Consider the following 26,712-nt stretch of genomic DNA (forward strand, 5'->3'; position numbering starts at 1 on the left):
CCACATAAACAGAACATAAAGGAATGGGATGTCAAGTGTCTTTTTCATAAGGGATCTGGAGTCCAGCATTGTTTTAGAAGTGGCATCAAATGCAGTGTCCTCACAGAAGGCACCCTACATGGCATTTATGAATTTAAGTAGGACAAATATTTAAGAAATGGTGAGCCTAGCCTGGTAGCCTATGCCTGTCATCCCAACAACTTGGGAAGCTGGGGCAGGAAAATTACAAGTTTGAGGCCTGGCTGAGCTCCACAGTGAGTTTGAGGTCAACCTGAACAAATTAGCAAGATCCTTTCTCATATTCAAAAAATAAATAAAAAAGGTTTGGAGATATACTTAGCAGTAGAGTGATTGCCTAATATGCCCAAGACCCGTGTCCAAACCCAAGTCCCCCCAAATAAATCAATAGATAATAAATTAATGGTGTGGAGGGGGATGGTCTCAGTGCTTGAGAAGGTTTGCATCTACTGATCTGCTTCTACAGGATGGGGTTGGGTTGTTTCTGGGCAGTACAGGTGCCGCAGCCTCTTTGAGGCTGATTCTCCCTGCGTTGGAGAGGAAGTAGAGTTAAGGAAGCTGTAGGTCTCTCTGGTTACCCTGAAGAGCAGGAATCCAAGAAAGGAAGGCAGTGGAACGGTCACAGGAGTTTGTGAAATACAGGGGCCTGGCTAAAGCCACAGCCATTTGTCTGCATGGCTGAAGAGGTTGGGGGATCTATTATTGAGGGTCTTCTTGGTTAGGGGCCTGCTGGTCCAATGGTCTACAGGGTCAGTGGTTTGTAGAATCAGGGGTCTGCAGGGTCAGGGATCTGCAGAGTCAGGGGTCTATGGGGTCAGGAGTCTGCAGAGTCAGGGGTCTATGGGGTCAGGAGTCTGCAGAGTCAGGAGTCTGCAGGGTCAGGGGTCTATGGGTCAGGAGTCTGCAGGTCAGGGCTCTGCTCCGGCAGATCTCATGAGCTGAGCAGTTGGATGGCTGAGTGGATCCAAGCAGGTGAGTGATGGGAACAAGGGACTGCGGCTGCTGGAGTTCTGGGTGAGAAGATGGGGGGAGTAAGTAAGGGGCCACAGAGTTTAGGGTGAACTGGGAGGCAGAAGATCCTGAGGATACTGAAGATTGAAGCCAGGACAAGAGTGCTGGGGAGAACATGGAGGCTGGACACCGAGAATGTGAAGTGGGTCATTGTGGGTAACACTATGCTGGTTCTTTAAAGGTTGCCATGAAATTCTCATATGGTGCAGTAATTCCACCTTTATAAGACATATTTGAAAGAATCAAACACAGGGGTTTAAAAATAATTTGGCTCAAGTTCACAGTGGTGTTAGAAAAGCCACAGAAAAGCCGGGCAGATGTTCATACCAATGTGGTGTTTTCCTAGAGTGGACTACTACTCAATCTGCAAAAGAAAATGCTAACCCTAAAGACATTACTCCCAAATAAGACAGGCAGAGAAGGACAGATAATGAACAGCTGCATGGATATGAAGTCCATGGAACAGGCAAATCATAAAGCCAGAATGCAGTGGTGTCTGATGGGTGGAGAGAAAGGAATGGCCTATTTTGTAGACACAAGGCAAAATCCAAAACAAGCCACAGAAGTAAGAGCTGTGAGTAGGGGAGGATCTGGCATCTTCTGGGCTTCCTGAGGTGGTGTGCGCACGCACTGGCAGCAGGGTCATGGAACACTGAGGTTGTCTGTGGAGTTCAGAATCAAACAGCAGAATACAGGTGTGGGAGAAGAGCTCTAGTTTTCAGTGTGAATCCTTTCGGAGACAGAGAGCAGTTTCCGAAAGGCTAAAGAACTTCCTTACAGATATTACGTTGCAATGGTGCCCCCTAGCGAGGCTCTGGAGAAGGAAGCTGCTGAACAAAGTACAGTGATTCCAAACAGTTTAATGTAATTCCAAGACAGTGTGACCACATCTCTACACATATACAATATGCATATGTGAGTGTACAGATTCCATTAATAACTCGCTTCACCTCAGAGACCGAAAAAATGATCAAAAAGAAACTGAGTAACAAGCTATAACAGAGTTCACCACAACAGGACCCCCCCTTCCTCACCCTACAGTTAGTAATATTACAATTAAAATAACTATATTCTTCTATAATTTTTCTGTTAAAATCATCTCATAAATTTACAATGCTATTATTAGTTTCCAAGACTAATATAAATTCACTCCATTTTTCTACAACGAAAATGATGATTAATTTAGAAGCGCACAACATCATGATGAAAACAAGCATTTTAGTAGCAACAACTTCATCAGTTAAGAATTAGTTTTCTTGAAAAACATTCTAAAGCCAAGTAAAATATCCACCCTTATAACATATCTATAATGAGACTAAGGAACAGGCTACAGAGGTCTACGACACACTGGTTTGTCCTTTTAAACAAAAGTAGACATTATAAATAAAAAGAAGAGACACGCCACAGAGGAGAAGGAGGTACACGAGAAAATACTGTTGCACGCAATAGTTCCCACACAGATTAACATGGATTAACACTTTATCACAGAAACCGTACAGTGAAGGGACACGCTGGCCAGGGCTTTCAAGGGGTTGTCGAGACTGAGCTGAGCTGACCTGCTAGAGAAACATCTAGGTGAGATGGCCTGGGGGAGGGAGCCTCCTTCCTTGGACTGGGGAATGGGCATTGACGGGTCCCCTCTTCTCCGTTTTAGTCCCAGGGAGTGTGTCTTCCTGCCCAGAGCGTCCTGAACCCACAGGCAGCTGAAAGGTAAGCATTGCTACCGATCTCTCTCGCCCGCCGTCTTCACGGTGCCATTTTTTTTTAAAATGTGAGATAATATCAGGCTGTAGCTGAATGCATGCGGTCAGAGCAAAATGGGTGGAAAAGCCCAGTCATGCTGGTCTGTGTCCCTCCCTCTCCCAGGCCTTTGCTGCTGGAGACCCGCAGAGCAGCAGAACCCTCACAGTCTCCCAGCTCTGCTGAGGTGAGGTGGACGGCGAGGGCTGGGTGCTGGGGCCTTAGCTGCGAGTGAAGGAACAGGATGCACCTTGCTCATTGGACACATCAGTGCTCTCCAACCTCTAAAGGGCTCCTCTTCCTTCTCATCCATAAAGCTATACTTTTCCTATCAGAAAATTTGGCTTGATATATATATACACAAACATATATATCAACATCTCTATCTATACAGTGCTTCTACTACACTAGGAATCCTGCAGCCCCAACATACGCCTTTCTTGTCAACTTCATTTGGTTAAAAACACACACACACGCAAAGGGGTGAAGGGTGCTTTTGGGGCTAGAAATGATTGTGCCCTGGGTAACCCATGGAAGAAAGCCAGTCTCAAATGGGCAGTACACAAGACAGAAGGATGTGGAAGGGCAGGGAGCTAGCCGACTTGGAGACAGCGTGAACAGGGCCTCTGCTTTGAAGGGTGTGTGTGTATATTCGTCTTGCTCAGAGTCACCGCCACGTTCAACTTCCTATGTCCTTCCTCCTAACCTGAGCCAAAGCACTGACACCTCAATAGCAAATCCACTGTCCGTCAGCCCAGCAGGGAGCCAGGGAGGCAGGAGTGAGGCTCTCAAGGCTAAGCAAGTCTTCTAGTTGACTGGAGCTTCCTGGAAGTCCTGAGCACCTGAGCAGAGCAGGTCTGTGCTGACAGCAGGGGGCAGAGGTGGCAACAGAAGCAAGGAGTCAATGCAAGGGGGAGGGGCAGGGGAGATCCATTTTTGGAAGTTGGTTGAGAGGAAACTAAAAAGAGCGACAGCAGAGCCCTTCTTTAGATACAGTAAATTTAAACTTTTCAAATAATAATGAAAAGCCCATTTCTATACCTCTCATTTTTAAAAACATGGGTTAGCTCCAAAGACAATGACACAAAATTCATTTGGTTTATTAGTGCAAAGGAAAACACACACACACACACACACACACACACACACACACACACCAGGATCTCAGAGTATGACTAAGGAGGGTGAGATGAAGAGCATCGTACAGGACGTTCATTCTCAGAGACCACAGGCGCACGCCGCCAGCACTGGCCTGGCCGCAGGGGCAAAGCAAGCAGAGGTGAGCAGCCCTGTACCTCGTGCTGCAGCTTTCAAGGTGTCTGTGGAGGAACAATCACATCACATATTGATCACCATGGGTCCTCCACAGTTCAGTGGTAGCACAGGAAAAATAAAATAAAACCCAGTCCACATAGTGAGTTCCAGACCAGCCAGGGCTACATGGCGAGACCCTGTCTTAAAGACAAAACACAAGACAAAAATAAAACACCCCCAAGCCCAACAAGATGATCAGGAAAACTGGTATTTCCTGTCTTCTCCTGCTTACCAGTGGAGCCCACACTTGGCTCTGAGGCCCGTTTCACTGTAAATCCCCTCCGTGGACCCAGCGCCATGGGCCACCCTTCGTCCACCCCAGCTCCTTCGGTCCATCAGCAGAGGCCTCTGAACTAGGTTTCACAGCGTAGCCGGACAATGGGTAAATTAAAGTACACATCATTTTACATGGGTTTTGTTCTTAAAGAAAAATGACTAAGACAGTAGTGATATGTGAAAACCCGGCCAGTGAAGACGGCATAACGGTATGGTTCTCCCTCTCAAAATGCTGACCTCTAGAGGTTCACTGGGGACCCAGAAACAGCAACCATACCTTCACAGCTGCTGAGAACCAGCACCACCTACTGCCAGGTGAGGGATCTAGTCCTGAAGGAAGCATTCAAGCCAAGACAAAGTTGATGGAGCAGGGATCACTTCTCACCGCCCCTCCATGCTGTCAAGGCCTCGATGACAAGTACCGATCCTCATGGCACAGGACCCCGCATCTGGCCCAGGCTCAGGACTTACCCCTTCCCATTCCCTCTAGACTTCCTCTCACATTCTCTCAGGGTCCCTGGAAAGCAACAATAAAGGAAACGCGCATATTGGGCTACAAGCAGTATAAGCGGAACATGCCTGCCTCAGGGAGACACAGCTTCTGGTTTAAGAGTCAATCAATCGCTGTGGTTGAAGATGGCAGTTAGGAACAATTTTCTTTTAAGAAGTACCAGGTTAAATGTAAACTATAAAGTACTTAAACTATAAAATGTAGCCAGAGTATGCTTGAGTATCCACAGTTAACTGTGGAGTTTACTTGATACCGGAGAGCACAAAGGGCATGTTACGTGGTGAGGAACACGCTCCACACAGCCTTGACATCACACTGATCATGACACAAGGCCATCTCTTCTGGTAGAAGGGCGAGCTATTCTCAGGACTCACTTCGGCAACAGTGACCGGGGTATGCGTTCATCCTTACTTTCAGCCCATGGAGAATTCATAGTCTTTTGAATGACAAGGTCAAGCTGGCTACATGATTTCAGAAAAGGCTAAAACCAGGACGAATGCCCATATTTGAGGTAATTATTGCCATTGGGTCACAGTTTGCGTAAGGTAACATATCTAAACCAGCTGAGACCGTTGCGAGGTGCTCTGCCAGAGGCCCAGAACACCACTGACACCAGCCAGGACCTCAGAGCTACACTAGCTGGGTTCACTTCCAATGAAGTTAAAGTTCTAGAAGAATTTAGAACTTGTGTAAACGACCTAAGAACTTAGGCAAACAAGCCTGGAGACAGTCAGTAAAGACATTTTTAAAGAAAAGAGAAAGCCCAACCGAAACAACTGAGCAGATACAGTGCATGGTGAGAGTCTTTAAGAAATGGAAATCTAGTCCTAGAGCATTTCCAGGTTTTTGTTACCTCTCAAGGGAACTAAACTGTGGTGGTAGCGCTCCCAATGGCATGACAGTCTGAGGCGCCTCTTTCTCACTTCCTGGCTTGGTTGCTTTGCTCTGTCATGCTCTGTCCGTCTCTTTGAGAAGGTCTCTTTTGCAAGAAAATGTGATTTTGTTCCTCTTCCCAGCTTGCCTTCATCCTCCCCTTCCTCCTCTTTTTTTGTTTTTCTTTTTTTTTGTTTTTGTTTGTTTCTTCATAGAAAAAAAAAGTTCCTGGACACAGACCAAGATGGTATTTACAAATTTGGTGTGAACCTGGCCCCTGGTTCTGCCCAGAGCTGAAGAGAGGGTCTGCTACAGAGATCAGAGCTGCCAAGGTATTTATCAAGTACAGTAAAAAATAGCATTTTGGAAAAAAAATATATACTTTTAGTATTGCCTTTCTAGGATTAACTATAAGCAAGAAAAATCATCTTATTTATTTATTTTTATAGAAGAAAAGAACACTTTCCCTTCAGTCTGACAGGAGTTGTAGCAGTGTGACTAAAGCTAGTTGCTGGAAAGAAACCAGAAAGGAATTCTAGGAATCCAGAGAAACTCCCGACTGTTCTTAAAGTCAAACTCCTCCTCTTCCACCTGCATCCCATCCAGGAACCCTCTTTGCACAGACACGCTGAGCCCACAGCAGCATAGGGAAGACAGAGCGTGACATTCAGCAAAGGACTGTCCTCGCTGTACACAGGGAGGCAGCTGAGGCTGGGTCTGTGAGCTAGTTCTAGAGCCAAGCAGATAGAAGGTCAAGCTCGTTCCTTCTCACCAGCTGGGTGGCCTGGGCAGCTTACGGGCGCTTTAAGCCAGGTGCCTCATCTGTACAGGGACTGACGTGGCTGGTGTCACGGGGCTCACTGAGCAATTCTTAGCCTGTGTTTGGCACTTAGGGAATGGGAGCGTCATTGAATGACACATTAGAGATAGGCTGTCACTGTAGTTAGTAGTTAAACAGGGAAACAAATTTTACATCAGTAAAGTCCTGATTAACAAAAAAATAGGATTAAAAACTTGGGGATTCTGAAATGTATCACGCTTTTCCTTTCTCACATTCCAGTTTCTCAGAGGGACAGCTCTTCTATCTGTCAAACAGGGGGTATTGACTTCTTGCCAGGGGTGGGTGGTCGTGATGGGTCTGTGAGAGGATGCTCAGCAAGGCCTTGGCATACTGTGAACACTCAATAACCGTCGGTGAGTCCTCATACAAGGGGTAGTCCTAGCACACTACTGTGTGCAGCAGGAGGTCATCTGTGCAGTGCTCTCCTGCACTGGTCTGGGATGCGGGACCCTGAAAGGATTGGGGAAGGGTCTGTGACAAGGAGCCTCAGGCTCTCTTTTCTGGCAACTCTGAGCCAGAAGGAAAGAGACTGCTCTAAAGACCCGGGAAACCTCTCTTCAGTTGAGCCATAGTGCCAAAGTGTTCATGAGGTTGCTTTTGCAATTAAGTATGCCTCATTTCGCCATCTTTGGTTCTTCAGTGGCTTGATGGATTTGTCTGAGTACTGCTTGTTAAGACCGGGCAGGTGGACAGATGCTGCCATCTCAAGCCGGTCCTGTGCATCCGGAGCCCGAGAGGCAGCGTGGGTCACCAGGGAAGGGTCGCTTGCTTGTTTGCTAGCTCCCCACGGAAGCATGAGATCAATTAAACACAAATGAACACTGTAGGGGCCTCAGTTACCTAGGAACAGCAGCACTTAGGACCAGACTTCACTCCTCTTTAAAGATGAGTGGTTTTGAAATAAATGCAGTGAGAGTAAAAAAAAAAAAAAAGGAGGCAGGACAGGGAGGGGAATAAATGAATAAATGGAACTGCATCACTGAAGCCAGTATTGCCCAAGGGAACAGGGGATGACATTTGTCCGCCTGTAAAGGTGTCTTTGGCTAAAGAAAGGGACAGTTTTACTTTCCTCTCTAATTTGGTAAGGACATCTCTGGCCTGCTTAATTTTGAGGACCCCCACCGAAAATCTGAAAAGCACATAAGAGGGAAAACAGGAATGAGGAGCGAAGCCTGGGAGTCCCTGGGGCAATATGCTGTGGTCCAGCAGCTGGCTGGGGGCTGTGTGGTCTCGGGCTGGGCTATGGAAGGAACTCTCTCTGCTAGCTCTCTCCTGTCTTCTGTCCTAGCAGCTACTTGGCAGGCCAGAAAGAGCCCTGCGCACATCCTACTCTGCCCTCAGCCAGATGATGAGAACCTGGGGGAGGGAGGGACGGAGTAAGGACCCAATCACCCTTACTACCATGAACCACCAGGAGTACTTCCTTAAGCCTCCTCAACATTAACTCCACTCACTACAGTCAGCCAATGCACTCCCCCGCCACACCGTTCAAAAGTGTCTGCATCTCCTAAGAGCTGGTCTAGGGAGGTCCTATCGGATGTGCTGACCTCCTTTCCTGACCTGCTCCATGCAATGGTTGGTCAGCTTCAATCCTTAGAAGCAAACAGAACAAAGCCAAGTTGGCTTTTATAGTGGAAAACAACCTTGCCCCAGGAAGGAGAGAAACTTGAACACAGTCCAGGGGACACTGGCCCCCTCCACCCACCCCTTTTCCTCTGAACCATACCAACCACATCCACTTCACAGGGTTAACTGCCATGAACACCAGCCTTGCCTACCCACTGGCCTGCTCATCTGCTTTCCTAAAACATCACTCCGACATACTGACACACAGGCCCGTGTGCCAAGGCCCAGATGGTCAGTAAGAACCCAGCGAGCAGCAGAGTCTGCTGACCTGAGGGTCATGAGTGCCACAGACCTGTTTCCTTCTCATCTTCCTCAAGCTGAGCAGTGTTTCTTCACTAGAGAAGGCCCAGAGACACATGGTCTACTAAGGACTAAGTGGCCCCCTCCCACTGAGAGCGTACATAGTACCAAGGACAGCAGCCTTTCTTCCATCTTTGCAAAGGGATGAGGTGCTGAGCACCTCGGGAACTTAGGTGAGGGTGCTGACTGGCTGGGGTATTGTGTGACTCCTGTACATGGACTTGAGAACAGGGGAGGCGCGGGAGTGGAATGGAGGTTTGCCGAGTGGCTATCTTCTGTTCGGGGAACTTCCTTCACCGGGGGCCTGCTTGTTCTGAGTGACAGTGGGTAACGCACACACACCATCACCACAATGCACACACTGAAGGGCACAGTTAGAGCCCGGGAAGGAGGTGGCTACAAGTCCCACTGTGCCCTTCACTTGCCAGTGATTTAGGAGTCCTGCAGCATCTGAGCAGCTGCTGGTCTGTCTGCGTGGGGCTCTCTTATGTCTCATTCCTTGACTTCGCTCCCTAGAACAGCGTGCTGGGAAGATAGATGTCTGGGAAGAAGCAGACCAGGGAAACAGGAAGGGTGGCAACTGAGCAGAAGGACAGAGTGAGGCAGAAATATCTCACAAGGAGGCACTGGCTGCCCATAACCTTCACTGCACCTAATGGCTTCTGGGTGGGACCACTGTCTCTGCACTGAAAGAGCTGAGCTGAGTGACGGGAAAAATGAAGGTAAGGAAAGGTCGGGGCAGCTTTGAGAGGGGCCTTTGGAGCTGACTGTCAGATGTGAGGCAGGCTAAGATCTGGTCAGTAGTTTAGATGCGGAGGGAAGCACAGAGAACGTGGGAGAAACTGCCAAAGGTCCAAAAGACATTGTACCAACAGCGGTTGAGTACCCAGCTGGGCCATGTGAGAAGGACCCAATGTATCCGAGTCTCTGCTTTGCAGTAGCCTTCTTTGCAGCTCTCTATGGGACAGAGATGACAGGAACAATTTTTCCTAATTCCTGAGCCTTCTTTCCTTTTTTTTTTCCATTCCCTCGGACAAGACTGGACATCTGTATGTCCCTCCAGTCTACTCATATACTCACAGCTATAGTAAAACAAATTTACATATTACGAAGAAAACACAAAGATACTTGGAATAAATGTGTTCACACCCTGACTAAAATAGCAACAAGGTGATAATGATCATAATTACAGTGGCAATAACACAATAATCAGTACGATAAGACTAACTTATGAGCAACAGGGAACATTCATGGTTGGTCTGGAAGGAGAAGAGGAAAGGACAGAAGGGGTGGAAGAGCTTCAGTGTCAGCGGACAAGAAGAGATGGAGGACAAGTCCTCCCTCTTCTAGACCAGCTCTGGACCGCGCTGGCCCTCCAGATCCCACCACAGAGCAAGGCAAACCCAGGCCCACTTCCAGTCAGGACTTAGTACGAGAAGGCCCCAAGGGAAACTGCTGCCATCTGACTGCTGGAAGCTCCGTGACAGATGGGTTTCCATGCTGGTGAGGCTCCAGGAGCCTCTGGCTCAGGGGTTCTCCAAAGGCTTTGATGCCCACCCCACCTTGAACTGACTTTTCCTGTTGTCTCACTTTCAGCTAAAGCCAGGCTTGGGCTAAAGTGGTTCTGACTAGGACAAGGATGCAGCTTCCCACTAGTCCTTGGCTGGAGTGGGTCAGGCCTCGCCAGGCTCTAGCATCTCTTCTTTTTGGCCAAAGGTGCACTAAGACATATCCAGTTGGGGGACCTTATAAGAATCAATGGGTGGGGAAGTTTCCAGAGTTTTTCACAGCTAAAAGCTAAGTAAGCTTTGTTACTGAAGGAAGGCAGGTCTCATGAGGGAAGTCTTTCACAGTAGATTGCTCAGGGCCTACAGAGGGAAGACAGGGAGGATACTGGGAAGGCTGGACTGCTGACCACAAACCTTCTACCTGAAGATGTGGATTAGGGGCTAGCTAGGACTCACACCAGGCTCAAATAATCCATACCACGCTGCTATGTCCCATCCTGGACCTGACTGTCTCCAACCTCCATGGCTTCAGAGTTTCCCAGTAGGAACAGAAAATTCCTACCCACCTCACTGTTCAAAGCTGGAGAAAACATCCAGAATGCAGAGGGTGAAGGGCAGATTTCTTTGAGGCTTAATTGTCCATGGGAGTGTTTTCCCAAATGTCCCTCCAGCCCCTCTGCCTGCTCATCTCTCAAAGGCAGAGGTCCAAGTGGACTGGGAGACCTAGGTTCATTGCAACAGCAGATGTAGCAGTGGCGGTCTGCAGGGGAGCCCGACCGGAGTCCCTGGAGCTGGTGGAGAGATATGCAGGTATGTCTGAGACTACTAGGCTTCTGTGGGAGGGAGGGACTGGGGAGGGACGCAGAAATGGGAACAGGTCTCCTGCCTCTCCCCAGATGGCTCCAGGAAGCGGGTGGTGGGTCTGGAGGCTGAGGCAGCTGCCTGGCGAAGGTCCTTAAGACCCCCTCACGCCATGTGTGGCAAAGCTAGGGCAGGGTGGGGAGTCTCTCTGGACCTCTGCCCTCAGAGGAAAACTCAGAAGAACCAGATGTCGCCAGTGTCCCCCACCTGGCTCTTACATCTCTCCTGAGATCCCCACCTCCCCGCTTTTAGTTATACAAGCTTCTTTGAAATCCTTCTGCTCACAATGAGCCCAGGAAAGACAATCCACATGACATTAAAACAATACAAAACCAAAAAGACCCAAGTAAAGTACTCTTTTAACAGCTTAACAAAAGAGCTGAGAACATATCTGACCTGCCCCAGCCAGTTTCTTGGAGTACCAGTGGAAGTTACCCTTCACCGTGTCTGTCTGTCGGTCGTTAAGGCACTAGGAGGGAATGATGTAAAATCAAGACTGCAAGGGCTGTGACGGCGGTGCCAAGGGACACACGGGGAGGGTGGCAGCCCCGTTCACACCCACACGTGCTCACGTACACTCGCTCGTTCACCTAGACCACCACATTGGCTCCTGCCGATGCTAGATCACTTGTTTTGTGCAATCGTATTGAGGGATAGTCTATTGGTGGGAAACGAGGGTGCAGAGCGCTACATTCTACCAGGGTGTCCGTGACGACCTAGCCCTATGCTACACCACTAGGGGTTGATTCGAGATAAAAAGAAAAATCACAGAAAAGAAAAAAATTAAAGACTGCAACACACATTATTATGATATCTGAGGAATAACATTGCTTAGAGATTTATCCAGAATACCCCAAAAGAGGAAACCTGCCCCTCTCCTGAGGGTCTTCCATCAGTCTGGCTGACCCCACTGTTCCTGACGAATGAGCCAGAACTGGACTTTGCCATCCCCAGACCAACCCCAAATATGAGCCTCCTCAGGCCACGGCCTGATACTTGAAAGGGGTGTTGACCCTTTTGGAGTTCCGGAAAAATCCCTAATTTTCATGTTCAATTAATTAAAAATCTATTGGATTTCCATATCAGGTCTCCTTGACAGCAAATTCTTCAATGTCACTTGCTGCCATATGAAAATAATCTTTAAAAAGTTCATAAAGTTCTTCAAAAACTGGGGCCCCTTGCTTCCAGAATCTTCCTGTAGCTCTTCTTTTTTTTCCAGTTTGGTGCAGAATGGGTTTGTGAGCTGAGTTTTTTCTTTTTTTACTCTTTTGTTACTAATTTTTCTTTTTCTTTTTTTCCTTTTTCTTTTTTAAAATAAAAAGCATAGATTTCCCACTCCTTAATCCCTTCCTTTTAAAAGGTTCTCTTCTCTGCTCTAAGTCCTCCCACTTCCTAGTTCAAGTTTCACTTCTGTCCTGACTGTCCCCCCCCTGCCCCATTTGCATTGCTTGTGTGCGGCACCTGCAGTATAAAACCCCAGCTCCCCAGGTCTGTGGGAGCTCCTCCACCCCCTCCCTGCGGGTCCCTCCAGTGTTTATATGTAAGGGTATTGGTTGACCTTGGCAGGACTCAGTGGGTATCCAGTGTAGACGGTGGAGGCTGGCGAGGCGCTGATGTAGGTCTGATGGGCAAACTGGGCTGGATACTGACTGGGGTGGATGGTGGGTGAGGGTAGGACCCGGGGCCCCATGCTCACGGGGACTTGGTGGACGATGCCGGCCGGATAGGCAGTGTGCTGCACAGTGTGGCGTGCTGAACCTTGGGATGCCACCAGGTGGGCTACGGTGCCGGTGGAGCCTAGGGCTGTGGGCGCGGTATAGGTGTAGAGGTGAGGCTGGGTGGGGAGATGGGCAGCTGCAGCCAGGTGGGGGTGTACAGTGCCATGGCTGGGGCTGTTGTGCGGGAAGGTGTATGGAGCCTGGGCCATAGTCGGAGTGATGTAGGCCTGCTGCCGACGGTGACTCCCAGTGCGGTCTGTAGCCATGTGCTGCTGAGCCTGAGAAGGAAACGTAGCAGAGGGATGGTGTTAGGGGCAGGAGGGGCAGGAGGAGGGGCAGGGTGGGAAGCAAGAGTGACAATACATGCTTCCCTTAAAAGCAGGGAACATGCCCGTGGCGCACGCCTTTAATCCCAGCACTCGGGAGGCAGAGGCAGTCGGATTTCTGTGAGTTTGAGGCCAGCCTGGTCTACAAGAACTAGTTCTAGGACAGGCTCCAAAGCTACAGAGAAACCCTGTCTCAAAAAAACAAAAAGCAGAGAATATAAAAATTTGTCTGAAATGAGAAAGTGATGTCTGACTGGCCAGTCACCGGACTAGGGTGATACTCAGCCAGTCGGGAGCAAAGCCAGTGGGCTGCTCTGCTGAAGTCATCCCTCTCTGAGAAGTGACGGCTTTCCCACAGGCTGTGACACCTCACTCTGGGGACTTCCAGAACCAGTCCAAGCAAAGAGCCCTCTCTTCTGCAGAGAACCCAAATCACTGGGGCATGTGTGCAAGTCCTAGGGTACTTTTTCCATGGGTCTGGGGCATTGACTGTGAGGACTCCCTGAAGAGAAGCAACTTCAGGGCTAGTCTGGTGACCCAAAGCAACGGCAGGATATTATGCGTACTCTTTGCTGGGCCCTGCGATCAGCAGGTCAGCTCTGGCACCATGCCACTAAGTTCTCTATCACTTGGCTTTGGGTTGGCTCTCTGTGAACCAGTGTTACCACCTTTCCCAGCATTGGTCTAGCGTAGGAATAAGCTATCAAGGCCACTTAAGGCATTGTGCTGTCAGGGTTTACCTGGCTGAGATTGAGGGGCTGCTGCTGCTGGAAATGGGGGCCTGGTCGCTGCTGCCGGTAGGCGATGGCTCCTGATGAGCTCCCTGAAGAGTGGCCACTGGTGGAGGTCACGGTGCTGGAGGACTTGGACTTGAAGGAGGATGAATGGTGACTGGTGCTGACCGCTGCGGGGGGGTGGGGGGGGGATCAACAGGTCATAGGTCAGGGGCATGTTCTTGGCTGTTGAGAAGATGTGCTCCCTCCCTGTAAACAGTAGTCTTCCAGGAAGGACATGTTCCTGACACTGCCCAGGCATAAACCACTCAGTCCCCTGACCTAGTCAGGCATTCGTCTTGTCTCTGGAGAGGCAGCTGGGCTCTGGCCCTTGGCTGCATGGTGGGTTGGAGCGGCAAACAAGGGAGACAGGAGTAACACAATCAAGGATAAAGGCACAGGCCCAGCCAGCTTGGACTCCACGCTGGTCCTCTATCTGGGAGGTGTGTGAAAGTTAGGAGGCCTGACTGGCTGCCTCCCGGGTTGCTAAGAGGATCAGATGTGATCATGTCCATAGTTGGCCCTAACAAACAGCTAGGGTGAACGCCAGAAGCTCCAATAGCCCTGCAGATCTCCTGACCCAAGGCAGGATAAAACTAGCTCTCCTGGGAACGGCCTGAGAAAAGCATATGGCTGGCGTAACAACTGCTCCTATGATACTGACAATGTAGAGACTCTGCCCAGCCAGGAGGGAGCTCTGTACTTGGGTCAATGCTGCTGGGGGTGGCAGAAGAGTCTGCATTCTAGCACAGTCTGGGTGTTGATGCCGCTCAGTGGGAAGAAGATTAAGAAAGGCAATACCCATATTAGGTGGCTCTAAATGCCTGATTAAGAGATCCCAGAGCTTTACTGGGTCTGCTGTCTTAACCTAGCCAATGTATCCTAAGCACAATGCTGCCTGCTAGGTACTGTGACCATTTCCCCCCAGGAATAGGTGAGGTGAGAATGGTAGTCAGGAGGCATCGCAGAGCATAAAGGCAAGAGGTAGAGGCAGGGAATGCGGGGAGGTGCTAACGGTTGGTCAGGATAGGCCTGAACTGAGCAGCTGGGCGGGAGTGAGACATTCACCCCCAGAATAAAGTAAGAGCAATGCTTCGCAAACGAGAGCACCTAAACGGACAGGTCATAACCCTCTTCTCACACCTTTTATTTTTGATAGGGTTTCATTCTGTAACCCAGGCTGCCCTCAAGCTTGTAGTCATCCTGTCTCTGCTTCTTCTGCGCTGGTATTATAGATGTGCATCGCCACGTCTGGCTTGGCTATAGCCTCTTGACTGACCAATACCCAAGAGTCAACAATAGCAAGCAACAAGCAGATACACAGTCACGAGGAAATACTGCATGTCTCCAGATGAAAAGCTGCACAAGAGCCTGGGCAAACATGGGCACGGGGAGAAGGTCCCTGACACTTACTCTGTGTTCTGTTCTAAGGCCTACAGGAACAAAAGAAACCTGTGAATTGTGCTACTGGTGTCGTACAGTTTAAAAGCTAGAGTTAACATTTTCACTGTACTCCTTAAGAGCTAAAGAGCAAAGAAGAATTAACTGAGAAGAAAATGACTTTGGTTGGGAGGTTGACTGTGTGCCTGTGAGCACACCAAACATGGGTCACCCCCAGTCAGATGGTGAGGGAGAAAGAAGCCCAAGCCAGTTTCCATTTCCTTTCAGGCAGAGTTCTTGGTATAAGAAAGGGGGGCTGGTCACAGGCTTGCTGTGTCAGTGGGATAGTATTTCAGGCTGGCTATATAAGGGGACTAGAAAAACCCCTAGAGATCTCATCTCGAATTCTACTCTGCACCTTGAGTGGCAGATCTCAGCAGCCTGTATCTTCTCAGCCTGGCAAGTTGTAACCAACAAAGAAGAATCTTCCAGGGTAACCTCAGGTGTTTCCTGTTGCCATGTCAGGTGATGGACAGACGGTCTCCACCAAGTAACAATAGCTTTAATATTTAGCAAAGCTTAACAGTATGTCCCTTCCTGACATGAAGATGCTCCCTGGCCTGACAGTGGTTGATGACAGCATATGGCAGAAGGACAGGCAGACTCAGGCTTAGCCCCCCAATTCTTCTATGTGAACCCGAGTGAAGGAAATACTGAAGAGATGTTGTTGAGTGAAACCAAAGTGAACCACTGAACTGATTTCGAAGGCTCTGCTCACCAGCTTCCTGCCAGGGCTCGATATTCAGAACAAGACTTGTGGGATGTTAATTCTTTAAACAAAGCCGAGAGAAATGCACTCAGCTCACATCTCTGTGCCTAAGGAAAAGTCCTGCTAAAGGTCCTTGACCCCCATATGGAAGCTCAGAGGAAGTGCTCCCTCCACAGGACACCTGCTCTACCACAGGGCCCCTAAACCAGCTGACAGGAACCTGGGCGCTTTCATTGTTTATTCCTCAACCATAATAGATGCAGAGCCACCATGAGGACAGTCAAGCTTTCAGAAGGTCAAAAGGAAAATATTCTCTATGGGATATGGTGATATTCTATGATACAGACAGGGTCCCACTGTGGCTGCTTGAACAAAACCGTGTGTACAATATAGATGATCTGAAATAATTCAGTACTTTCTGTTTCACTAGTACTAGCATTTCTAACAGCAGAAAGCGAGAAAAGCAGGGAATTCTAGGCTTGCTGAGGCCCCAGCTTACCTGGCCCTAGGCTGTCACAGTCTACCAACACTTCACTGGCCTGGGTCTTCAGTGGGGGTACGATGATGGTGCGGGGGTTGCCGGTGCAGTGCTTCTCCAGGCCCCCCTTAGTGTCCAGGGTGTTGGAGCCATTGTGCCCTGTGTGCTGCTGCACCGAGTAGGGGCTGGTGTTGCTGGAGGAGTCAGAGTAGGGAGAATCATGGACTGTGACACAGCTGATGACATTTTTCCTCTGCTTGGAGACCGTGCTGCAAAGTTAAAGGGAGAAGTTAGAACTGTGGCTGGCGTGAGGTGAGACAACCAGCGCCAGAGCACATGGGAAGGCAGGCAGAGCAGGGCTGGACCCGGCACGTGAGACAATCACAGACGGACCTGGGCTATCCCCATGAGATAAATTCAAGAGTTTGGTGGCAACCCCTAGAACTGGAATTTGTCTGAGCAAGGAAACATAACCCTAATGAACCTGGCAGGCAGAGGACCAGCTTGGAAAGGAAATGGCCCTGAGTCTGGGCTCTGGGCCTGTGAGAATCAGCAGAGCATAAGCAGGAAGGGAAGAGGGGTCCAGCGATCCAGGCTGCTGGTGGAGGGACAGACCAAGTGAGGCTCTGAAGATCATAGCATCATCATTCAGAAACTGAGAAACAGAAATTGAGTTGAATTTGGGTGATTTGTGTTCAGGCCACCTAGGACCCCTGGGTAGCTAATTTTAGGGATGGCCTGGCCCTCCTGCAGAGTTCCCATACTCTAGGCCAAGGTCAGGAGACAGCACTGTCCTGAGCTCTAAAGGCAAGTCTCCTGTATGCGAATGCACTAGGGAGTGGATCGCTGGGACTTTAGCTGCCTAGGGTGGCTCTTGGCCAGCACTTGCTTTTCACAGAGCTTTATGCTCCTGTGGCTTCTCTGGGAACCAATTCCATCTGCCTGTGGCTTGGTGAGAGGCTGCTGGGGTGACAGAAGTGCAACTTACTGCGTATCAGGCAAGGTTTTAAAAATGGATGTTCATCTATTTTTGTACACTGATCAGTTATTTTTAAGAAATAACAATTGCCTAGACAAGATGGCCACTTTCCAGCTAATCCGATATGAGAAAAGGCTGGTATTTATAGAATCTGATAGAGTTCCCAAAGACCCTCCTACCTCAGGAGTCTTGACTAATGCCACAAACTCAGGACAGGTTCTTTCCAAGATGAGTTTTTTATCACTTGAGGGAGAGTAGGGAAGTGGGCAACAAGGCAGAAGGCTAGTAGAAGGTCAGCAGGGCTGCAGACCTACAGAGGTTGGACAGGCAGTGGGTGAAGACTCTGGGGGACCTGCCCATTCCTGATACCCAGCACAGTGATGCCAGTGCTGGACCATTCCTCTCGTGGCCTATCCCTATTCTTTCTTTGCTTAGGACAGGAGGTCCCTAGCAGGATTGTGGGTTAGAACATGGGCTTCCAGTCAGATGTTTAACTTCAGTATGTGCTGGTGACAGGGCCTTGGGAAGCATCAATTTTAGAGGGATTTAGATGTCTGCACAGCAATGATATGGGTAACAAAAGAACCTGTATCAGGCTGTTCTTGGGACTGGTGAGACAGGAATACTACATGAAATATTTAAGTGGCCGAACGGTGGTGGCGCACGCCTTTAATCCCAGCACTCGGGAGGCAGAGGCAGGCGGATCTCTGTGAGTTCGAGACCAGCCTGGTCTACAAGAGCTAGTTCCAGGACAGGCTCCAAAACCACAGAGAAACCCTGTCTCAAAGAAAAAAAAAGAAATATGTAAGTAGTTCATCGGGTCAACTATTGTTATTATTATACAGGATGAGATTCCCTAGTCCCAAATTATAAATCTTCCCAAATCTAAAAATGTTTGAGTTTTGACATGATATCACAATTGGGAAATCCCATGTCTGATCTGATATGACAGGCTGTGGTCAAAAAGCAGACATATTAAAAATAAAATTTCATTTAGAGTTTATGCACATGGGAAAATTTAAAATCTGAAACATTTTTCATCTCAAATCTTCTTAAAATAATTTTAATTTTTATTTAAAATAGATTTTTTCATATAATATATTTTGATCAGTTTTTCCTCCCCCCAACTTCTTTCAGATCCTCCCTACCCCTTTACCCAACCAAATCCACACCTTTTCTTCCTCTCCCTCATTAGGCAACTAAAATACAAAACCAAAACCAAACCAACCAAACAAATCTGAATAAAACAAAAAAAAAGCAGAAAAAAGAGCCAAAACAAACACACACACACACACGCATATAGATACAGAGATATGGCCCCCCCTCTCTAGAAATCCCACAAAAATACAAAATTAGAAACCATAATAAATTAGAAAGACTTGTAAGGTTAAAAAAAAAAAGCCTAGATAAACCACCGAGACAAAAGTCCTCTAGAAATACCGCTGAGTTTGTTTAAAGTTGGCCATCTAGTGCTGGGCATGGATTCTGCCCGTAAGTGTGGTTTATATCCCCAGTGAGACTCCGCTGAGAATTAATTCTTCTTCTGAGTGGTTGTCAATTGGAAATAGCTTCTGAGTTTGGGAGGGGGACTTGTGTCTACTTCCCTCTTGGTGCTGGGGCCCCATCTGCTTAGACCTTTTTAAAGGCTGGGTTCCACCGTGCAGCCCAGACTGCCTCCTGAGTGCGCTCCAAGCCTGAGGAGAAAGGCTATCCCACGTGTGCTCTCATCAGCTGTGCTACCCGGGATAACAGGGGAAAGCGAGCGCTGCACAAAACCTTATCAGACACAAGGTTTATGAGGGAAGGGCTTGCTGAAGAAGTTCTTCTCTAGTCTGTGGTGAGCCAGAAGATTGAGAGGAAAGAAATGACATGTCATTAGTTTGGAATCTTGGAGATCTACACAGTCAGTGCCACAGGGAATAGCTGCACAAAGAAACAGAAATATGCCTCTGTCCTCGAGCAGATGAAAAGCTCAGTGGGAGACCGCGTAACAACGTGACGAGTCAAACAGTAAAAGCTTTAAAATAACCAGTTAGAATCAGGGAGTCACAAAGCCGTCCATGATTAACACGGGTCTTCCAGATGATAACTGTTAAGAACCCAAAAGAAGGCGAGCAATGAACTGGTCACACACATTTGCAGCTCTTCACATTAACAGATAGAACCAGGTGCATTTCAACTAATAAAGACCCCCTTTCCTCACTTGTAATGGTTTAAATCCAGAGGTCCACGTGCATTTTAAAAAAGCCCAACACAGAGTTACCATAGCAATTCCAACCCTAGGCATGTTATCTCAGGACATGGAGATGGGACTCAAACAGTGATTCTTAGCTCAATGGCTATAGCAGCGCTGTTTACAACACCCAAGAGAGAACAACGAAAGCACTGGCCAATGCGCGAGCAGATAAACGAAGCTTTGCATACCCATACCATGGAATTATTGTCAGTCAAAAGGTTGAGCAAAAAGTGAAGTCCTTTTTTTTTTTTAAAATATTTTTCTTGTTCTTAGTTGTGTGTGTGTGTGTGTGCAGGTACCCACAGAAGCCAGAGGTGTCAGGATGCCCTCAAACCGGGCTTACAGGAGGTTGTGAGCATCCTCATGTAGGTTCTGGGAATAGAATGTAGGTCTACTGGAGGGCAGTATGTGTTCTTAACTGTTCAGCCATCTCTCCAACTTGAGTGAAGCCCTGATATGTATTACAACATTGATGAACTCTGGAAGTATCTCATAAAATAAGCCAGAAACAAATTTTGCATGATTCAACACACAAAATATCTAGAATAGGCAAACTCATACAAAAAGTAAATACATTACAGATACTAGAGGTCTGGGGGGTAAGTAGAGAAAAATGTCAAATTATTTAATGGGTATAGAATATTGGGCTGGAATGACAGTTTTAGAAATAGATAATGGTGACAGTCAGTGTCCCCGAATGATTAAAATGGAAAATTTCATATTTTACCATAATCTAAAAAACAAATGTGCAATCTCGCAGTGTGGATGGGTGAATTGTATAGTATATGGGTTTTCTAACTTTAAAAAGCCCATGGGCTTATCCACAGCGAAAAGTTCACAGGACGTAGCCTTGGGTCCTCTAGCAGCAGTGCTCAGCAGATCTTAAGGCCGTAAGTAACCGAGATCTCTTGCAAGAACTACAAAGTGAGTGCCTGGGAAAAGGACCTGCTGCTCTTTCCTGTGATGGGAGTGGTCAATGGAGGCTGCTGGTCCTGAGCAGGACACTGTTGTCCTGTTTTGGGGTCTCCTTCTTACCAGCATAGGTACAAAATGCTCCCACAACCAGGGATGGAGCCAAGGATTCTCTCCAGGCAAGTTCCCAAGGGGATGCAGGAGGCATGCTGTTCTGTTCCCAACTTAGGGCTTCGGTCACCATCATTTGTACTTGATTAAATAACCCAAACACAGTGGCTCCACTTACCATTTCCTGAAATGGGGATATGTTCTGCTGCAGGGGCATGATCTATAGGCGGTGGACTCGTGCAAAGATAGAGGCTGGTTCTCAATGCGTCCCCGCAAAGGACATTCTAGTTCTGTCTGCTGTCCCTTTACAGGTGGACCCTGAGGAACCATGGCCCTGTACCATTCATCAGCTCCAACCCAGTCTGAAATTACTAGGGGAAATGGGAGAGATTATTTGCAGTATGAAAGGGCCCGTTCTGAATATCCCTCGAAGATTTACTATGAAAGACAGTCAAGATAAATCCAGTCCACTGTTCCTGTCAAGAGGAGCCAAATCTCTTCAGTGAGAGGACCTTACACATACGTGCGGTCCTGGTCACTTCCTGCTGAGCCTCCCTTCCTTAGGCCTTCAGTTATTTAGAAAGGGGGCAAGTGAAGCAAACGATACTGACTTTGGCTAATCTCAACTCAAACACAATCCAAATTGTGCCCATTTGGAACCTATAACTCAAGATTTGCAGATTCCAAAGAATCTCCAGCTTAATGCAGCTAAATTCTTTGCAGTCCCTGGAACATTCTGAAGGCACAGTGAACTGCCTCATGAATCAGCACGCTGCCACTGAAGGAAGGCTTTCTGGGCAGAGTCCTGTGGGAGCTGGAGGCTTCACGACAGGAATCAGGCGGGCAGTGAGCGGTGCATGTCAGTGTTGTGCCATCTGTGGAGGAGGGGAGAGGAAACCCCCACACTCCACGTGAGGCCCATCCCTTTGTTTGTATCTGGGAAGCCCCATGACTAACAAGCAAAACCACACGGCACAGCATAATATTGTATCGTCTTGGATGAATATATGACAGGTTTGGGAAAGGTGAATTAGTTTGATAGCTCTGTTTCTAATCTTGTCTACTGCTAGAAATGTCTGTGCTCTATGTAAATACACTATCCAGATTAGAGAACAATGGGAAGCTGCTAAATGGCTCACTTGAAAAACCAAGCACACATCTGAGATTGCCACTGTGAGTTCTTCGGGCTCCTATATGTCGATACAACTGGGATTTATTCTACCGTTGTCTCTAATTATTATTGACAGCTTATCAATCCCATTCTGAGCTGGTTAATGGAAGTGAGAGAGACAGCGATAGGAGGGGAATAAGAAATATTTGCTCAAATGGCCTTGACAGACACCACTTCTGAATAAGAAGCAAAGCAGCAAGAGCACACAACTGTATTGTGTTGTCATGGCAATAGATGATTTTCATCATTTTAAAATGATGAAAGGAAATAAGGAGCTAAGAAGTATAGAAATGAGCCACAAAGGAGAAAATATAGCCTGAGGATCAGATGCAAGCCTCTGACCCCATCCCTGTAGGATCCTCTCTGGAATGTGGTTCTGATTTCTATTTGCTAATCTCAATCAATTTTATCCTTCAAGAGCAAGGTCAAAATCCATCTCCTCCAATAAACTTTCCATGACTTCTTTCTCTCCCCTGACTTCCGAGTAAATGCTATATGTGAAAAAAAACAAAAGCAAACCCACTCTCCCATTACAACACTGATGACCAAATGAGGCAACACACACTGGATCTATAACCAAGTACCAAAGTGCTGTACGCGTGTTACTTCCTTCAGCCCTCACAGCGCGACTACATGGTAAAGGAACTGCAAACAAGGAGAGCTTGAGTCACTTGCTTGCCCAAGGTCAAAGCATCTGCAGTCTTAATCACTAAGCTACATAGCCCTCTGCCTCCCAGAGAGGTTCCAACACACACTGGAAAGGTAAACTGAGGCAAATTCTCCCACCTGGTTTCCCCAGGACCCATTTGCTAACAGCGGTTTTCTTTGGGCATGGGGAGGTTTGCATGCAGTTTCCCGGTTGAAGGAAATAAGACAGGAGGGTCCAGCTAGCCTTACTGCTTTGTCTCCATGCCCTCTCCGTCCTAGGGCCTCAACCAGAAAAACACAGTGGGTTATTTTAACCTGCCCCTAGTGAGAGAAGGATGAGAAGCCAAGGCCTGTGGGCCAAAGTGCTCTCTCTGATGTCATGTAGCTTTTAGTTTAGCTATTAGCATAAAAAAGACACCTTAAATTTGTTTGTTTACTGTTTGTAAGTGTATTTGTGTATGCATGCCTACGTATGGAGGTCAGAGGTCAACCTTAGGTTGTCATTCTTCAGGAGATGTCCATCTTGTTTTCTGAGACAAGGTTTCTCTTTGGCCTGGAACTTGCCAAGTAGGCTTGGCTAGGTTAGTCAGCTATTGTGTCCCAGGGATCTGCCTGTCTTTGTAATCACAGGGATGGGGTTACAAGCACACACTACCATACACAATTTTTCCTATGGGTTCTGGGGTTCAAATTCAGGTCCTTATGCTTGCATGGCAAGTACTTTCCCAACAGAGCCATCCCCCAGTCCCCAGCTTTACTCAATATGGCGCATACTTGCAATTCAAACAGCATTACCTGCTTATTTGCTCACATGTCTGTCACCATGACTACTTTGTAGGACATCAGAAACGGGGCTGGAAGGAGGTGCAGGCTTCCTCGCCCTTTCTTCAGTGGTTCACTTATCCATTTCCTAAATCAGTTTGACTCAGCTGACCGGGTAGCCAATCACATTAAGTCTACGCATTGAGCAAATCCCTGCCATGCTGGAGCCAACCCTCTCTGGTGCCTGTGGAGAGTAAGGAGGAACCAGGAGGTTGCCACACTTTAGTGTGGCTCTGTGGTCTACTAAAACATTAGGATAAGATGTTGGGGACAGACAGGTTGGCACTGTGTCATTTATTCAAGATACAGTCCCTGAGCCTCTCCACTCTGCCCCCTGTCCTGTTTTGAATGGGGCCTTGTGATGAAGACACAGTGATCTTCCATGGCTGGGTCCAAGTCCCACAAGACTGAAATAGTTTTCAACTTAGGGGTGTGTTGTAGCTTGAAACAAAGTTCCCTTACAGGACACTGGGAGTCTGCTTTCTTTGTTCCTGCCCTCTAGCTGGCAGTCACTGCCCAGGAGTGCATTCCGAGGGTGGTCGTATGGGGCTCTTTAACCAGTATAGGAGGGCGGTGAGTTTGCATTGCTCTATGTGTCAGCGCAAAGAAATTTCAGTTTGAATTGACATTTTATTTTATTTTTGATTTTTGAGACAGGGTTTCTCTATAGCTTAGAAGCCTGTCCTGAAACTAGCTCTGAAGATCAGGCTGGCCTCAAATTCACAGAGCCTGCTTCTGCCTCCCAAGTGCTGGGATTAAAGGCATGCACCACTGGGTTGACTTTTTTGCTCAGGCAATAATAAATGAATGTTTATTTTTCTTTCTCCTGTTGTTTATTTTTCAGGCAGAAGTCATTTTAGCAATAGTTTGTAAGTTTCTGACTATAATGTATCTGGACTAATTTCACAACCTTTTCAACTTGGTATAAAGAAGCAAATATCTTGGGTCAACTCTTTTTTGAGGTAGGTATTGAACCCAGAGCCTCATGCATTCTGGATAAAGAACAGGAACTACAGCCCCCAACATAACTACAGTCCCCTAAATTTAAAAAAAATATATAAATACTTTAAGAGTGACTTAAGAAGTTGCTTTTATATCTAAAACATCATGTGATACTTAGAGTTGACATTGTTCGCAACCGTGGCTGAACAGTCCTCGCGTGGCTGCTGTATACTGTGAAGTGTGGAATGTAGACATGTCTGTGACCTTACTCCCCTACTAGAGACGTCATTCAAGTGACTCGGTGAATGGCTGCGGGGATAATGAAGCCTGGACAAAGATATTTCTTGTAGATCAGCTGAAATGAATCACTTTTATCGCACACTTAAAATGGTTTCCTTATGACAGAAGTTTGTATGTCACAATTTCTGTAAGACGGTTTCTGCCGGGTGGTGGTGGCGCACGCCTTTAATCCCAGCACTCCGGAGGCAGAGGCAGGTGGATCTCTGTGAGTTCGAGGCCAGCCTGGTCTACAGAGCGAGTTCCAGGATAGGCTCCAAAGCTACAGAGAAACCTTGTTTTGAAAAACAGAAACAAAACAAAATAAAAGACAGTTTCGACATAAGGTACGTTAGACGTGAGGAGTTGGATAAACAGACATGTCCTCATACACAATGATCAAGAAGATTCCAAGTAAAAGAAGACACAGACACAATGAAATACTTCTCTCATCAAAAACATATTTTCAAATACTTAAAATAAGGCCAGTTCTACTTAATCCTGAGAAATGCAGGAAAAGGGGTATTTATTATTTAGTTTTTGTCTTTATGCCAAGTCTCTAGCATTAAGGGATTAAAAAGAACAGAGCCCTGGATTTTCAACCAGTGACAATGAGATTTAAATTTCCACCCATGTCCGGGGGCAGCCCTAGCACTCTGACGAGCACTGACCTAGCACCTGTGCTCTGAGCTGTTACAGCTCCGTCTACACAATGGATGCTAGCATGGGACTGGTTACAGGAGAAGGCAGGACAGAATCTATAAGAGCTAAACTAGTGACTAGTGACCAAAAGAAATCAGTTATTTTGTCAGTAATTAATAATATAATTTCTTCAATGGCATAGCACTTCCTGAAAGAATCCCAGTTCTTTTAGTTGAACCCTTATTAATTTGACTGAGTCACTTGACTTCCTTGGGCCTTAGCTTCCTCATTTATGAATGGAACAGAAGTGACAAGACTGTGGCAGGTCTGCTGTGATTCCCCTCGGTTGCCTTGACTACAGTGTTTTTATCACAATAGAAATGTCTCCAGTACTCAGACTGGGCTGGGGAGGAGTCCACAGTCAGGGCACCTTCTTGTTTAGGTGCACACAGTAAACACTTGGCTTTTCTAGGATGGATGATTTTCCTTGAGCTCCTTAGAGCCCACTGAAAAGCCTTTATCTCTATCTAAGAGGAAATGCCTCATGCCCATCTCTCGTGCCCAAATCTACTGTCCCCAACATTCTGCATCCTCTTGGATAAGCTTTGCTACTGTAAAGCTCCTGTCTGCTCACCTTTGAGGCTCTGCCACGTCACTCACCTCACTTAAATCTACAACTCTCTTCCCTCAACTCCCCTGAGTTTGTGGCTGGTTCCTCTAGAGATGCTCCGCTTTGTGTTAGAATGATTTGTACATGTCTCTTCTTGTTTATTACATGCGAGCCTCACAAAAACACTTGGAGTCCCAGACATATATCTAACAATGATGGGACTGGTAAATATTCACTGTGTTAAATTTTATGATAATTATGATTTCCAGAAAAAGGTATCCTAAGTCCCTTTACTTTCTCACTGTTAAATATAGCCACAATTACATGATCCAATTACACAGTGGTTTCTCTATGAGTAAGCCCTTTTGGCTGCTGCTTCTTCAGGTAGACTTTCCTATCCTTATGGGTACTGAACCATTTTCTAAGGCAACAATCATTTATCTCTGCAGAAAGTATCACTGCTGCGTCTTTCTCTGTAAGCCGTGTTACCACAGTGGGTAGCTGTGGTCCTTTACCATGGCTCTGTGGCTTCAGTCTGCAGCCACTCCAGAGAGCGTCTCTAACGTGTTCTCCCTCCCTGGTGAAGGCTAGCAGTCCCCTCTATTTCCTACTGTATAAAGTAACGGGGTTCAGTTTGTGGTTGCTCCTGCCCCCCTTCGAGCCTCTGAGTCCTTCTCACCGCACTTCTCACAAGCTGCACACATTTCAGCTATGTTTCCTCCTAGGGAAAGAGTTCTCTGTTCCACCTGCCCTCCACTTTCGGCCCTAATGGCCCTGGCTGCCGGAGAGGTAACACTCATCTTCCTGTCCTTCTACCCTCTAGTCAATCCTCTCCTGGGCCCTCATGTTTGGAGTTGCTGTCAATTCTGATCTCAGCCTTTAAAAATGACATTGTGATCTGGTTGACAGCTAGGTCTTTAAATTGCTTTTGCATTTCTCCAGCTGTGCTCAAGGCTGCTCAGCTTTTCTTATGCCAGAGCTACACATGCACAGGCTTCTCAAGCCAGGGGCCAGGCTTGGGTAGGAAGAACCTTCCTCTC

The 26,712-nt window shown here is 47.4% G+C and overlaps 1 protein-coding gene across 5 annotated transcripts in view; it reads right to left on the bottom strand.

Annotated features, from left to right (window-relative positions):
• Positions 1 to 1,873: 1,873 nt before the first annotated feature.
• Hipk2 (homeodomain interacting protein kinase 2) overlaps positions 1,874 to 26,712 on the bottom strand; it is a 191,658-nt gene continuing 166,819 nt past the window's right edge. For all 5 annotated transcript variants that reach the window (XM_041675492.1, XM_041675494.1, XM_041675493.1 and 2 more), the window contains exons 13-15: positions 16,345 to 16,592; positions 13,664 to 13,827; positions 1,874 to 12,875 (exon numbers count right to left, since the gene is read on the bottom strand). In XM_041675492.1, coding sequence (XP_041531426.1) covers positions 12,414 to 12,875; positions 13,664 to 13,827; positions 16,345 to 16,592 — 874 coding nt within the window. In that variant the 3' untranslated portion in view covers positions 1,874 to 12,413. The remainder of the gene's footprint in view (positions 12,876 to 13,663; positions 13,828 to 16,344; positions 16,593 to 26,712) is intronic.

Source organism: Microtus oregoni, unplaced genomic scaffold (genome assembly GCF_018167655.1).
Source record: "Microtus oregoni isolate MIOR12 unplaced genomic scaffold, Mior012 000026F_ref0000081, whole genome shotgun sequence".
Classification (NCBI taxonomy): domain Eukaryota; kingdom Metazoa; phylum Chordata; class Mammalia; order Rodentia; family Cricetidae; genus Microtus; species Microtus oregoni.